Genomic DNA, 15570 nt, shown 5'->3' on the forward strand with positions numbered 1-15570 from the left:
TACAGCACAAATATGCACACACTGCTATTGAATACGTATGTGCACACATATATGTCTATCCTTTACATATATATATGCAATATATATATTAGTATATATAGGTACACATGTATGTACTTATACTTTACTTACGTAAGTACATATAATGAGTATATTCATGCACTCAATATATACATATATATATACAAATGTATTCGTGTACTCATGCAAATAAACATATACATATATGTTTATATGCATGAGTGCACGAATATATTTGTATATATTATTACGTAATTACATAAGTATACAAATAAATATCTATGTATATATATACATATATATATGCATAGGCATATGTATATTTCTATACATATATATATATAATGTGTATGTGCACAGTGCAACGACCTCGTGCTGAATGTTGTCTCAAGAACACTTTGCATTTTTGCATTTGCCGTTTAATCTGATAGAAGTAACTATTTAAAAACAATATATTTAATATGTATATTCGTGTCAGGATCTGAAGGTCACTTTGGGGTGCCTCGCCACGCATATTCGGCGAGCAGCAAGAGCAGCAAATTGCTTTTCTGCTGCGCCAGCTGCTGCTGCAGCAGCAAGTGCTGTTGCTGCAGCAGCAAGTGCCGTCGCTGCAGCAGCTGCTGCGCGTGCTTGTTCTCCCTCTGCCTTTGCTGCTGCGACAACTGCAGCTCGGGGAACTCCGCAGTAAGAAGTTCACGAAAAGGCTGTGTTGCTGCTGCTGCTGGAGGTGCTGCCCCTAGTACGTCTTCCTTTTGCAGCTGGAAGCACGCTTCCTGCTGCTGCTGCTGCTGCTGCTGCTGCTGTAGCTCAAGCAGCGCTGCAGCAGCAGCCTGTGCTCGATAGAGGCCTGCATTAGTGCCACCATGCCCGCAGCAAAAAATGCGCAGCTTTGGCTACCACCCGCGCTGCTGCAGCTGCAAGAGCATCAGAACTGCAACAGCAGCAGCACCACAACCACAGCAGCAGCAGCACCACAACCGACACAGTAACGGCAGCAGTCTCACCACATATATCCGCTGTTAGGTCCTGCAATGCCTCCTCCGTGAGCTGACTAAAACTACTGCTGCTGCTGCGCCGCAGCAACGCCAGAAATCCTTCTGCCAATGCTGCTGCGTGCGCTGCTGCTGACGCTGCAGCACGCAACAGTTCCTCTCTGTTCTCTTTAGTTTCACTGCCAGACGCAGCAACTGCACAGAAGCATCCAGCAGCAACTGCTGCTTCCACATGCTGCAGCAGAGGGCGAGACAACAGCCAGCCTCCCCACGGCGCTGCTGCTGCTGCCGCTGCTGTTGCTGCTGGAGCAGGATCTTCTGCAGCAGGCAACTGCAGCAACGGGCCCAGCAGTTCCTCCCAGAGCTCCACCAGGTGCAATTCGCAGCTGGCACATGCGGAAAGTACGAGGCCGCAGAACTGCAGCTGCTGCTGCTGCTGCTGCTGCCTACCTCGCTGCAGCTCCCGCAGCAAGGTAGGGAGCAGCTGCAGCAGCTTCGGTCGGGAAAGAGCCTGCTGCTCCAGCAAGCACTGCAGCAACACCAAGGCAGGCCTGCACAAGCAGCAGCACAGAAAGCCAGCAACATAGCTGTATCATTGCAGCTCCCCGTTGCTCCTTCTTGGAAGTTGCCTATGTCCACCCAGAAGCAGCAACAGCAGCAGCAAAAGGTGTTGCTGTAGCAGCAGAAGCATCTGCGACAACATAGCCCTACTGAAATTCGGCAGTGACGCCCTTAGGGTCCGCTGCTGCTGCTGCCGCTGCTGCGACTGCTGCTGCTGCCTCATAGTCAGCCTGACACTGCGCATAGGCCGTGCTGCACCGCAGCAACAGCTCGTGCTGCTGCTGCTCTGGAAGCGCCTCGGCTGCAGCAGAGATGATCGCTCGCATTGCTGCCGTCTTTGCTGCTTCTGCTGGCACTCCACAGGGTACAGGGGCCCCCAGAAGGGGCCCCCCCGAGGCCCCAGGGGCAGGAAAGTTGCTAAGGGCTGCTGCTAGAAGAGAGGGGCTTGTGAGGCCCATCCCCCCATAGGCCCGGATGAGGCGCTGCAGCACAAAGTGCAGCAGCAGCAGTTGCAGCAGCATGGGTGGATTCATCAAAGGAAAGACCGACTTGGTCGCATGCAGCAGCAGCAACTAAGCCTAAGCAGCAAGACAACTCACCAGCAGCTGCTCCAGAGATACCTCAGACGCTTCAGCAGCTGCAGTAAAGCCTGCAGCACAAAACGCAGCTGGGCAAACGGCAGACGCTCTGTGCTGCAGTGGAAGCAAGGGCAGCAGCAGCAGCAGACGCCGCAGCAGCAAAAGCAGTAGCAGCACTAGTCACCAAACGGTCTCTTTGTTCCATGCGCCTCTACATGCTGTCGCAGGCTCTTACTAAGATGCGAAAGAAGCCGTGCAGCTGCTGCTACTGCTGTTACTGCTGTTACTACTACTACTACTGCTGCTGCTGCTGCTGCTGCTGCTGCTGCTGCTAGACATTGACGTACGGGCGTTGAGAGCGTGCAGGGCCTCTAAGTTCGTCTGGCCTTCGGGCTGCAGCTCCAGCAGCAGCTCTGACAGCTCCACTAGCTGCCCAGTAGAAAACCAGGCGCATCTGTAGCAGCAGCAGCAGCAAACCACACATTAAGTGCAGCAGCAAGCGCAGCAGCAGTAGCACCAGCAAACGCAGCGCAACAGATTCAAGTCAAGAGAGAAACGCATGCTGCACTCTGCAGCTGAACCTACAGCTGCACCAGCATCAGCAGCAACGCCAGCAGCAGCAGCACCAGCGGCAAGTGCAGCGGCAGCAGCAGCAGCAGCAGAAGCAACGGCAGCTGACTTGGATATTAGTGTGCAGCTTGTGAATTGAAGCAGAGCAGGACAGGGAGTGGCAGCAGCAGCAAACAGACGCAGCGCCCGCAGCAAAAAGCGGCAGAACATAGTCTTCTTCCCCTCTGCTGCTGCTGCTGCCTGTGCTGCTGCTGTGGATGCTTTTTGTCTTGTGGCTGGCCCTGCATTCGCGACAGCAGCAGCTGCTGCTGCTGCTGCAGCAGGAGCACCAGCAGCAGCATGCTGCGCTGCTTCAGCTGCCTGTGTCAGCTTCGCCCGAAGAGCCTCCTCGACTCCCGGCAGCAGCAGCGGCAAATCTGCAGCAGCAGCAGCAGCTGCTGCTGCTTTCCTTTTGACCTCTAGCTCTCCACAAGCAGCAGCGAATGCCCCTGCTTCTGCAGTTGCTGCTGCTGCTGCTGCAGATATTGCTGCTGTGGCAGCAGGCCGAGCAGCAGAAGGCACCTGCTGCAGCCGCTGCAGCGCCTCTAGGGCTGACAGCAGCTGAGGAAGAGGATAACTCTGGCCATGCTGCAGCGCAAACCCTAGACCCTAAACCCTAAACCCTAATTCCTCTATTGTAAACCCTAGACGCCACACAGTGGGCAGTCGACGTAACATTGGCCAGGGGCCCCAAACCCTAAACCCTAAACCCTAAACCCCAACCCTACCTGTCTAATATTTTCCTGTAGCCCCAAGAGCATTCGCTGGTGGGGCTCCTGGAGCCTCTTCCACCCTGGGGCCCCGGCTGCTGCTGCTGCTGCTGCTGCTGCTGCTGTGCTGCTGGCCTCTTGGGGTGAAAACGCTGCAGCAGCAGTTGCAGCTGCGGTACAAAAGGCCCACCAAAACGCCCGATCAGCAACAGCAGCAGCAGCAGCAGAAGTGGAACAAAGGACAGCAGCAAGCTCCTGCTGCCACAGCGTCTTGTGTGGGGCCCCACTGGGGGGCCCTTTGGGGCCCCGCAGCAGCTGCTGCATGCGAGCAGCAGCAGCAGCAATACGAGCCACAGCAGGAAGGCCGCTAGGGCGCAGCCGCAGCAATCTGTCAATTGCTGCCTGCCGTTTCTGCAGGGCCCCTCGGGGTCTTGGTGAGCCGCGGTTCCTTGCTGCTGCGTCTGCTGCTGCTGTTGCTGCTGCGTCTGTTGCTGCTGCTGCTGCAGGAGAAGCTGCGTGGGCAGCAGCAAGAAACGCTAGGTAAAAAGATGAGCAATAAACGCCATCCAAAGCTCGACGGTGAGACAAAGTCTTTGCTGCTGCTGCTGCTGCTGGGCCTGCGGACGAGAGAGGGATCTTCTCCATTAACGATGTTTCCTCTCCATGCTGCTGGCGCTGCCGCTGCTGCTGCTGCTGCTGCTGCGCCTGGCGACTGCGTGCTGCTGCTGCTGCTGCTGCTGCAATCGCTGCGTCTTGCCAAATTGTCGCAACAGCTCCCGGGTAAGCCAGGGCCTCTCTTTGCTTCTGGTGAGACAAAGTGAAGATGTGGGGCCCCCAGGTGCCAACCTCTTTACATGCTGCAGCCCCTGGGGGCCCCCTTGTAGGCCCCCAAGGGGGCCCCCCAGGGGGCCCCCTTAGTAGTTCGCCTCCTGCATAGCGGCGCAGGGGATCAGTGAGTTTGAGTTGAGCAAGCCTGAGGTGAAAACTGGTTGTTTTGAGGGACTGAATAAAGAGGTCTGGGGGGCCCCCTGGGGGTCCCCCCGGGGGGCCCCCTGGAGGCCCCCGCAGAGTTTTGGGAGCTGCCGGAGCAGCAGCACGCGTCAGGCTGCCTGGACGCAGCATAGAGAAAGCAGCACTTCTCGCTTGGGGTCTAGGGTTTAGGGTTTAGGGTTTAGGCTCTCGGGGGATAGTCTGGTAGCCGCGTCTATGCTCTTCGCAGATACACACGAAGAGGGGCCCCGGCCCAAGCCCTGCAAGCATTCTGCCCAGGCATGCTGAGCCTCAGACGCAGCAGCAGCAGCAGCAACTCCTGGTGCTGATGCTGCTGCTGCGTAAATAGGGTCTAGTAAACAAGTCAACTGCAGCGGGCCTAGCGGCCTCTTTCTGGGGCTCACACGACTCTGCCGATAGCAAAAGGCTTTAATTGTGAGGGTGAATTGCAGGGTTTAGGGTTTAGGGCTCAAGGTTTAGCATTTGAGGTTGAGGTTTCAGGGTGTAGGGTTTCGGGGCTTTGGGCCTAGCCAACACTGAAGCTTTCAACAAGCCCTAGTCTCGATCCAAACACGACTCGAGCAACGCAAAAACGTAAAGATAATTAATTTGGCTAGATTTGAAGTCGAAGGTTTTGTTCTTTTCAGATAACGGGCCCCTTGTGGAGGCCCCGGGGGCCCCCTGGATCTGATTTGGGTTCCAATGGCCCGGGGCAGGGGCCCCACTGGGGCCCCAGAAGACTCCGGCGCTGCAGCCTACTGGAGCCGCAGCTGAAGTAAAAGGTGTCGAAGTTGTTTACGCGAGTTGTTTTCTTTTATTTTTGCTTTATTGACTTTTGAATTCAATTTCATCAAAATAAATTGTGTAGGTTGCCGAGGAAGGTCTATTCTCAGCGGGCTGGTGCATCCTCATGCCTTCCTCTTATGTTTGTGAATGAATGGGATCATCTCTGGGAGACACACACATCAAGTGGAAAACATAATATACACATATAATTATGCTGGCAAGAAGGGAAAGAAAAACAAGGTAAGGAGGGGATTCAACGCGAAAGCTCGACCACACGGCACCGGGAACTGTGGGCCAGCGAAAACAGAAAGTGAACTCAGGTGATAAGGCTGCTATTCCTTTGTGAGACATTAAGCCTAACCTTGTGGCTCCAACACAAAAGCTGTTCCGCGGGGTCATGAAAGTTTGAGTCAAACCAAAAGTGACTTGGAAATGAAAAGTTTCATGCCCTCTCGGTGAAACGGGCTGTCTGCGTTTCGTGAAATTCTCGGGGAATGCGGCTTTTTCCTTCTTTCCGTGCCTACGGAATTACCTTTTGCTTCATAGCAAACGAAATTTAAACCATTTTGCCTGAGGAGTGGCGTTTGGTTAGCCCACGGCCATCTCTACTGAATAGCTCCTGATCTGAAGAGCTCAAGAGTAAGTTTTGATCGAGGACTGATTGTTGCTGGTGCGAAATTGGCGAGAATTTATCGGGAATTCGACTAGAATGGTGTACAGATACGCGTTCGTTTTGCTTTACCATTTATGCACAACAGAATATACCCTAGTAAGTTTGTCTTAGGGCGTTTGAGGCCTTTGGTGTGTCGGGGTCAATTCATGAATGGCTTAGCCTTCCAGTTCCTCGCAGGACAGCTTTAATGCTGCAGCCACAAGTCAAGAATTAATGTCTCACAAAGGAGTCACAGTTTCAGCACTTGAAATTAGTTTCTGTTTGCCTCCGGCTCAGAATTCCCAACTTTGTGGTGCCTAGCTTTTGCCAGGACGCTCAGCAAAGCAAATTTTCCCGAAATTTTGATGTTTTCTGAAACTTTTGCAACAAAAATGCCACAATTGTAGCTCCCAGTGCTTGAATGCACTTTAGCGTAAGAGGATTCCGCCGTGGGTCAGAAGCTGTAGCAGGACAAGTCCGAATGGGATTTTGCACATTGAGGACTATTTTGATGTATGAATGCGCAAAAAGGTGCAGCTTTGCGGCAATTTCAAAAAGGAAGTACAAAAAGGAAGGTATTTAAGGCGAGGTAGGGTAATGGAAAGTCCCGTAACAAGAGTTGCAGATGAAATGCCAAAAGTTTGTGCCTCTGCACTTCAGCGGATATGCCAGTTCGCACTCTGCATTCTGCTCAGTTTCAATGTGGTGCTGAGACAAAAGGTGAAGTGTCTGTGAGCTGAGCGTGGAAATCCAAAGTGAACAATGAGAAAGGGGCGTTTCTTGATTGCAACATTACAAACGAAAAAGCCAGAGAATAGCGGATCGGCGGAAGGCGCACGACAAAAATATTGGTATTTCTGGGGCTAAATCTTTGACACAAGGCTTTTCTGCAGGGGGGTTTGGTGTTGAAGAAGTGACGGAAAGTCACAACTGCTGCTACTCATTTAAAGCGTGTTCAAGTCGTTATCTCATTATTGGGATAACTTCTACATTCCATCCTTAAGAAGAAAAGCCTATTACCACTGGATTCCCACTGGTTTCTCTCACTTTTATGAAGATCCATTCCTGGATTCCGGTGTGATGGCCGCCCTGATGTTTGTAATCTGGGAATCTAAGTAGGAAAATCCATGAATGTGACGAACGCTGTGGCCCGACGCCAAGACCCTGAGCGTAATGTAAAAGATAAAGTGACTTACTAGCCAAATAAGTTATACAAAATGCCAGTTTACAATTATTCTCTATCAACTAGTCTGATAATGAATCGGCATGCGCGTTTTTGAGTAGGCGGAGCCCTCATCGTGCTTCCAAACCATAATTGCGTGGTAGCGCACGAGTAGACAGGACAGAGTGACTCATATGAAACAAATTTCTTCATATTCTGCACATGAAAGTTAACCATTTTGCGCGTCAAAACGTGAATAACGGATCTCTTTGGGATCTTACCAGCCAGCAGTAACAGCTGCTGCTCTTAGGAGCGCTTTGGCGGCAGGCCAGCAGGTAATGCATCGGAGAGGGAAACTTGGTGCTCATGCTGTCTCATTTGATGTATTATGCTCTTACCTTACATGAAGTTATTCACCAAACAAAGTGCAGTCCAGCTTGGTGTCAGGCCGCGGCAGCATTTGTCCTTTTAGTGGGGATGCGGGCCAAGTTAAGCGCTTTAACGGCAGTTCTGTAGTTCTTCAGAAGAACAGCTTAGAGCTTCCTTGCGTCTTCTTACTAAGCTGCAGGAATACAAACTGAGCTCAACTTCTGTATACCCTTTTTGGGATTAAAGCCCTGTAGCTGGCACTAAGCTGACCCTATTCCGCACTTGTCGTCAAACTAGCTTCTCGGTCTAATCTCTTATCTGTTGTCTCACATGTGACGTGTACCGCTTAAGCAGAGATGTTAGGGGCGTCAGTGGCCCCTTAGTCATAATCCGTGGTAGGTTCTTTGCCAGCATTTCGTATTACTGCCCTCCGGGTGTCTTACATCAAGCCTCGCCCGGCCTGTTATCTTCCCCTTTATGTTAGAGGGTTCTCCAGGTAGAGAAAATCGGTATAGATTTGCAGAGGCTCTCAACATGTCGAATTTAAGCATTAAGCCACCTCTTTTCGTGTCATCCAATCCAGCCGCAAGATCAGATTGCAGTGATAGGTCCTGCTTGACAGCCGTTCGAAAAGCATTCACGACAAAAAAGTGTCACCGCGCTAGCCACTGAGCAGTCAATACGCAATCATTTGTCATTAGTAATGCTGTACAAACGTTCTTTAGGAAATATCTAGGCCCTACAATATGTCCTTTCAACAGCCAACAGTGTTAAGCTGCGGGATGTACCAGTGCCCAATCAGGCGTTGTTATCTTGAATGGCCATATCATATCAACTCCGCGTTGCTGTGCCCACAGAACATAACACAATCTTGACATGTCACATTCTTTTTCTGACTGGCCAGCTCTTCTCTTTTGTGCTTTGCGCAACTTCCGCGGCACCAATGTTTGCTTACAGGCAGATGAGTTGACCGCTGACTTGTGCTAACCCACACTTCTCCTCAGCACTCACACTTGCCACTTACAAAGTCTTCTAGATCCTTTTCTGGAGCCTGTTTGCGCTTCCCTGCTGTCAGCTGGAGAGGCTTCACTGTAGCCTATTCTCCATTATCTCTCCCGCCTCTGGCAAGTGTTGCTGCATTTTCCAATTTGGGAGCACTTCAAAGGCTTTGACCTGTAACACGAGTGCCCACATCAATCCTTTACTGTAGTATTCGAAGCTTAGCTTGCCTTCTACATGTCTGTCTCGTTTTGCTTCAATGTGTGCAAAACTAGCACTGCCCACTGAAGACACTCATTATGAATTGCAGGGTTCCAGGCATTGTCATTGCAATTCCGTTTTTTGCTCTGTCCTGTCTGTGTCCCCATCCAGGCGCGTCCGTGCTGCTCACTGCAGCTTCAGTGTCAGTTGCCAGCAGCAAAACCCGGGCTAACTGCAGAACAAAACGGGGCTGATGGCCAAGCCTTTGCAAGGCAGTCACTTTCCATTTCTACGTAAATAGGTATAATCCGAAAGATATGACCCTAAGGGCCATTTCTGGGTCATTGCACAGCGCTGCAGCGCTGCAAGCTGCAATCACCACTTCTCGGGGCCTAGTGCCTTTGCCTATCGCAGCCTCTACATTTGCTTTCTAAAATCTGTAGTTATATTCTTAGCACAGGCAGGCCCTGGATGCTTTTCTCTGCCACGTGACTCCGAGTAGAAAGTGTCTGACGCTGGGCAACCGCAGAAGATCCCAAGTCAGCGCACCTCTTACACTTCCTCCCAAGTTCCAGTCCAAGTTCTTATGCTTGAACAATTGTTTTCAGTGTTTCACTTCTTGCAATCGTAATGCAACAATGCGTCTTTCTTACAACTCTGCTTCGTCGCGGCCCGTTTGCTTCCTTCGACCAGAGCCCCTGCTTAGTTTCCCGAAAGGCTCCTCTGCGCGAAAAGCCTGGTCCTATCTTTTGCAATCGCAAGCAGGCTTTTGTGGTTGATTTGCCAAACTCTCTGGGACTTCTTTCGCGTTTTCATTTCTCCAAATCTTTGTCCTCCGCTTTTAGTTCTACCGCCTTTAACCGAATATAAGTTAGTCTAGGGATATCATACTGATCTCCCCTTGAAAGTTTGGCATTCATGCCTGCATTTATCCACACTTTGGTCTACCAAATTTTGGCTTATACTCCTGATATCACTTCCAGCAATTTTTTTTGGCATCTTCGCTCGTAATAATATACAGGGCATCCTGTGAAACCGTTGCTTCTCCAATTACCAATTTGTCATGTCTAGGGTGCCAGTGACAGTATCCAATGTGCTGTGCCTGAGATACATAATGCAAGCTCCGAGCTCCACCGGATCAAATGGACCATGAGGCGTAGGAAATTTCTTGCGGCGTTTGCATTTTCGTGTTTTGGAGGCTTTTGGTGAGCCAAAAGTGCCTTCCTCGAACGTCAATAGGCTGACACTTCATAAGGTGTTCGTCTCGGCGGCCTATTGCTGGGCTATTCTAATCTGGTTAGCAGTGACGTCATTGCACCTGGGGATCACTAGTGCAGCGAGGTGCTCACATATTCTACAATACTTAGGCACTTCCTTGGATTATGTTTTGGGCTGCAGTGCTGAGGAATCAAAGTACTTTCTGCTAGGTACTGGATGTCAACAGATGCGAGCTGAAGACTCTTTGAGGACTTCCACGACATCCCCGCTGAGGAGCTGCAGTTCATTTCAAGGAATACAGTGCTCGCGAAATCCCAATCTGCGCTAGATGCCACCTTCAAATAACAAGCGTGGGGTTAAGAAAAGATACACTATGGCAGTGCACCAAGCGGAGCTTCGCCGCTTCGTAAATCCCCACTGCCTGCAAGCCTACAAACTCTTCTAGACCAAGCAGCATTCATATTTGTGTGTGACAAACTGGCCGGTCGATTTGAACATGGCAGAGGATCTACAGGGAACAAAAGTTTGAGCTAACCTTTTCTGAAACGCAGAACTTCTTGTCCTTAAATGAGGCCCTGGTAGCCACAGCGTCACTGTTGGCCCGAAATCGTGGGCATGGCTTCAGAGCTTGCAGGGCCTCGCCAATGTTTCAGCTCCTCCTTTACAAAATTCATATTTAATGCATGCTACAAATGCATTTAACGCAGCTTTCTTGGCAATCTTAGGCTATTTTCATGCTCCGCTGCAGTACGCACCGCTACAAGTTTGAGTTTCTTAAGTCCTGCATATCCAACTATGTATGTTTCTTGTTTAATTGGCATTTGATTATGACCCTAGTTGCTACTTTAAGAATTTTTAAAGCCTATAGTTGTGCAACACACTTAAATCAAGCTCAACATCACTTTCCCACTGAAATTCTCATATGCAAGTGCCTCAATCCCACTAACACAATAAGATTCAAGATACTTTCCCGGCACTTAAGAGGTGTTCATGCGTCCTTGCAGCATTGTTTTTTAATGTTATTGTTGCAGACGTGCAGATAGACAAAAGCTAAGGATGATGCCTGAAAGAAATGAACGCTATGGCCTTCCTATTTTCTCACTATAGCAGCACATGTGGCAAGAAAAAATATCTGGGATGCCACAAAAGCATTTAATAGTGTGCAAAAAACAATTTTGTGCTCTGGACACACAAGATTCATGATAAGTTGCTGCACGGGAAGCGTGCTGCCATCTGTCACTCTCAGTGTGAAATGATGTGAAGTGTAGTGGCTTACGACTCTCAGATCTTTAGTTTCCACATGTGTTCATACAGAAGAAACGGCGCTGTATGCAGCAGCTGCTGTGTGTTACAGCGTACTTCTAGTGATGGGCTGTTAAGGTAGCTCCAGAGCCTTCTTTGTGCGGTGTGAGCTGGGCCCGTGTAAAGGCTTGAGGGTTTGGCAAAGCTCTTTTGCCCTTGTTTCTGCATTTTTTAATTGATATTTGACCACTTTTTGGGATTCGTTTGTCGGGGATAGGTAGCAAGGGCGCCTGTGGGGTCGATACGCACTAATCCAAACTTTTGCGCAGTTGTAGCTGTGCAATGTCGAGTTTCTCGTAGGGCCTTCTTCTAGGTTTTAGAACAGCAATAGACACTGATTTTACTGATCGGAGCACTCTATAAAAGCTTATCTGACCCTTGAAGGGTTCCGTCACACCCTGGAATGCTGCCTCTCCCCAACCCACCACTGTTACACGGCACACGATTTATCTACCTCCCCTTCACAGTATTATTCAACAGTCGTGAACCATAATTTTCGAATTAAAATATCATTTGGGATTCTTTTTGGACAATGCGTTTCTGTGGTCTGGGGAATTCACATTTTTCGCAGGGGAATGATCCCTCCCCCCGCTGGTCAATGGGCCGGCTTACTTAGCGGCTCATGGCTTTACTCCCGTCTCCTGGGCTTCAGTATACAATAAAACATTCCCAAATCAATGTTTGCTCCTATTAGACATCATGAAATAAGCTTAAAGCAGAGGCAGGTATACTATGGAGCTCCAACCATTGCACCCGCACGCTCACGTTGCGTCTCCACTCCTCACGTGTAGTCAGAGTTCACTCGCCTCTGCTTCTGTAGCGGTAATTCTCTCTAGTCCAATAATACATAAACTTATTTTAAAAGAGAGTTTAACCATATTTAGGTGAGTTTGGTAATGGCGTGTCCATTGATTTGGTGCGAGATGAGGGAATATCGCGTGAGGCGGAGCTGTAACCTAATGACTCCTCCAGCGAAGTTGAGCCGCTACTTAGGTTCACTCACAAATCCGACGTGGGAAAGCAACTTGGAGAAGCGCGAAAGTGTAGAAAGACAAAGAACGCGCAACTCTGGTGCTGGCAGTGGTGAAGAATGCTGAGGCAGACACAGAGCCCACAGAACACCAGCATGATTCGATCATGCCTTTGCTGAGGAGAAAAGGCAGCCTCGAGGCGCGAAACTAACATTAAAAGATGTCTCAAAGGTGACAAGTTTTAGTGAGCGAATGTCCACACGAAGCAACGAAAAAAAATACGAAGCGATTGAGCAAAACGCGGCGCGGACGACGGCTTTTCCGTGACAGATGGCAGACGGTTAGAGCTTGCGCCAATGAAACCTCGCGAAGTGGGGCTGCAGCATTGAAATTTAGTTTAGATTTAGGCGGCAATTTTGTGGCTGGATTGGCAAATAAAATGCTGCTTTCGTGCGGCGCGAGTTACAGAGGTTCTGCCGCTCAGCAAAAGCCAGCGCATAAGAGTGCACTGCGAAGTCCTTGGCACGGGGGGGTGAGCATCCACCAACGAGAGGTTTGGACTTCAAAAGATGAAGACAGGAAAGCAAATCTGCCAAAGTTAAAGAATACGCGTTTGTTTTAAAGCCCACGTTTGAAAACATAATGATGCGCAGCCTCTTCTCATGTGGCGCCATACTGCTGGGCGCCTCGTTCCCAGTGAGAGGAGCGCAGGCACCATCCAACAGGCCCGTTTTCCCCGCTAGTAGCCAAGTATTTGAAAATGCTTCTTCCAATGAGGAATTTTATGTTATGGACGGGGCCGTCTCACCGCAGGCTCCTTCCGGAAAATATATGTGGCGCGCCCTTGGAGGGACCGCCTTGGCTTTGGCCATCTCGGTGACACTGTTTCTTCTTCTCAAGTGCTTCACTCACTTGTCTTCCTCCAAGCCCCGAATGCACTTCCGTCGCCTTGCAACTGAAGGGGAAGGGGGAGAAGGCCCTTGTGGAGGCTCTAGAGAAGGTTCTCCAGTTCCTCCCCTTCAACCTCCATCTCAGCCGGAGCCTCCACCCCATCTTGGACCTCCGCCTGCAGTTCTTCATCCTCCACCTTCGCCTCATCCTCCATCCTCTCCTCGATCTCCACCTTATCTTGACCCTCCGTCTGGTCTTGGCTTTCCACCCCGTCAATCTGGCAATGTATCTTCGCCCGAACTCCCATCCTCGCCCGAACCTCAAACTTCGCCTGAATTCCCATCCTCGCCCGAACTCCCTTCCGAGCTTCAATTTCCGTCTCAGCGTGGCTTTTCATCCAGGAATGCAAGTTCATCCTCGGAGGAGCTTCCACCTACCCCTCAATCATCTCACCGTGGGACTCCCTACCCTACTGGATATTCAGCACCTTGGGGCGAATCTCCACCTTACCCGCAATACCTAGCCTCTCCTGCAGCATCTCCGGGTGGATCTCCATCTTATCCGCAATCTCCAACCCCTCCTGCAACATCTCGGGACAGATCTCCATCTCCGCAATATCCAACCTCCCGTGCAGCCTCCCAGCACGGATCTCCAACACCTCCGCAATATCCAGCCTCTCCAGCAACACCTCGAAGCGAATCTCCAGCGCCTTTTCAATATCCAGCCTCTCCCGCAGCAGCTGGGGGTGGGTTTCCAGCAGCTCCGCAATATCCAGCCTCTTATGCAACACCCCGGCGTGGATCTTCACCACCGGATTACCCACCCTCTCCTTCACCATCCCGCCGAGGGATTCCATCCCCGCAACCTCCACCCTCTCCTGCACTGCCCCGCAGAGGATCAGCTCCACAGTTTCCTCAATATCCATCCTCTCCAACATCCCAGCCCAGGCCCCGATCCACTGTTGGGTTTCCACCCCCGTCTGGACGTCCATTCTTCTTCCAGCCTCCATCCTCGCCTTTCCGTCCAGGTCGGATTAAAATTCCTGAAGTGTTTACAGGCCAACCCCCACCAAAGCCACCCCGTCGTAATCGCGCACCTCTAATTGACGTTCCTCTCACACAAACACCTCCAAGCTTGCCGGTACCATCCGGAGGTCCACTTCCATCCAAAGTTGAACAGCCATCAAAACCTGAACAGCCAAGTTCACAAGTTGAAGCTCCATCCAAAGGTGCAGCCCCGTCTTCGCCTGATCGTCCTGCCCAGCCCGGACTTCCACCTGGAACGGACCCTTCATCCGTGCCCCTTCAACTTGGGCCACGGGAGGCCTCGGATTTAGCGGTCAAGCTCGAGTCGTGGAGTAGCGGGGTATCTGGTTCGATTGATCTACTTGGTGGTATGGATGATGATGACAAAGACGACCTCTGGGGCAGAACCCGCGAGGGAATTGATCTGGTGGGTCAATTTTTAGGCTCGGACTTTTCAGACGGAGTGGACTCCGGACTCCGCAGGCGTCTTGAAGACGTGGTAGATAAATGCAAAGCTCTCCTCGGTCAAATTGCAGAGGAATCCGATGCAGACTGGGCTGCGAGAGTTCAGGACAGGGAAAGCCTTCTTGACTTTGCAGGAAACGACGTTACCTCGGCAATGCAGAAGTTCGCCGAAGAGCCTCCTCATGATGCAGATAGTCCTTCTGTTGGCGCTCTCAAAAGAGGGCGCGACGCAGCTGAGGCAGCAAAAGAAGAGAGGCTCGATTTTGGCAAGCTGACCGCTCCGTGGCTGGAAACGCCTGAACTAGATGGGGCGCTGGGACGCCTCTCAGATAAAATTAGAAGATTGGAGCAACGTTTGTCAGATGCAGCGGGCACATGCGGCTATTCGTGGGGCACCTATCTGGATGGTTTGAAACAAAGCGCATTGGGAGGAGGGGAAGATGCAGAAGACGCCAAGCGGCGAATCCCAGATAGCGTGGAAAGGGGAAAGAAAGTTAGAGATATTCTCGATTATGTTACAGGTAGATCAGGAACCCAGAACTGAGCTGGAAGCTGCATGGAGCTCAGGAAAGGCGGCTTCCCTTCGTCTGTTCTCGAGCTGTGGACTGTGAACATCGTGGCAGCCACTGGCTGGCAAAAGAGGCGGAGGCACATTGTGAGTGCAGCAAGTTTGTAGGGTCTAAGCGGGACTTGTGCTTGTCTAGTGAACTATTTGGAGGGGCTCATCGCACTGTTACCGAAAACTAGCAAGTATTCAGGTTTGTTGAGCCGCACGAGCTGCAGCTGGCAGCACCCCAGCAAGCTCAGTGGGCTTTCAGCAAGAAACCCTCACTCCTCTTATGTGTAGGCGCCGGTATGCATTGCATTTCTGCTGATTTTGGTATACATTGCACTTCTACTGAGTTCGAGTCTCTCACCAGTTATTCATTGACAACCTGTGACTGTTTTAATTCAAAACGGGCTCCTTTGACGCTGCAAAGGCTGCCTGGCTTCTATCTGGATTCTCAATTGCAGCTGGACCTCCGGGGGTACCGAAACAAAGAAAACAATATGGATCACAGAGTTCTT

General features: G+C 50.8%; 6 protein-coding genes across 6 annotated transcripts in view; 2 read left to right on the top strand and 4 right to left on the bottom strand.

The window, feature by feature from the left end:
* The window catches only part of ETH_00025500 (uncharacterized protein), a gene marked incomplete at both ends in the record, with an annotated part of 1068 nt that extends 1037 nt beyond the window's left edge, over positions 1-31 (top strand). The window contains one exon of the mRNA XM_013373223.1: positions 6-31. Coding sequence (XP_013228677.1) covers positions 6-31 — 26 coding nt within the window. The remainder of the gene's footprint in view (positions 1-5) is intronic.
* A 478-nt stretch (positions 32-509) lies between these two features.
* ETH_00025505 (uncharacterized protein) lies at positions 510-2107 on the bottom strand (the record flags this gene model as incomplete). Its single annotated transcript, XM_013373224.1, has 3 exons — positions 510-868; positions 1026-1564; positions 1725-2107. The coding sequence occupies 3 exons, from the start codon at positions 2105-2107 to the stop codon at positions 510-512; spliced, it is 1281 nt and encodes a 426-aa protein (XP_013228678.1).
* Positions 2108-2386: 279 nt separating this feature from the next.
* Positions 2387-4593, bottom strand: ETH_00025510 (uncharacterized protein; the record flags this gene model as incomplete). Its single annotated transcript, XM_013373225.1, has 3 exons — positions 2387-2606; positions 2832-3349; positions 3490-4593. 3 exons carry the CDS (start codon positions 4591-4593, stop codon positions 2387-2389), a joined length of 1842 nt encoding a protein of 613 aa, XP_013228679.1.
* Positions 4594-13112: 8519 nt separating this feature from the next.
* On the bottom strand, positions 13113-13427 carry ETH_00025515 (uncharacterized protein; the record flags this gene model as incomplete). Its single annotated transcript, XM_013373226.1, has 1 exon — positions 13113-13427. One exon carries the CDS (start codon positions 13425-13427, stop codon positions 13113-13115), a length of 315 nt encoding a protein of 104 aa, XP_013228680.1.
* A 54-nt stretch (positions 13428-13481) lies between these two features.
* Positions 13482-14021, bottom strand: ETH_00025520 (uncharacterized protein; the record flags this gene model as incomplete). The annotated part of the gene is made up of 1 exon (XM_013373227.1): positions 13482-14021. The coding sequence occupies one exon, from the start codon at positions 14019-14021 to the stop codon at positions 13482-13484; it is 540 nt and encodes a 179-aa protein (XP_013228681.1).
* Positions 14022-14407: 386 nt separating this feature from the next.
* Positions 14408-15023, top strand: ETH_00025525 (uncharacterized protein; the record flags this gene model as incomplete). Its single annotated transcript, XM_013373228.1, has 1 exon — positions 14408-15023. A coding segment is annotated over one exon (616 nt), but the record flags the coding sequence as incomplete, so codon positions are not given.
* Positions 15024-15570: the final 547 nt, after the last annotated feature.

Source organism: Eimeria tenella, genomic scaffold (genome assembly GCF_000499545.2).
Source record: "Eimeria tenella Houghton genomic scaffold, Eth_scaff125, whole genome shotgun sequence".
Taxonomy (NCBI): domain Eukaryota; phylum Apicomplexa; class Conoidasida; order Eucoccidiorida; family Eimeriidae; genus Eimeria; species Eimeria tenella.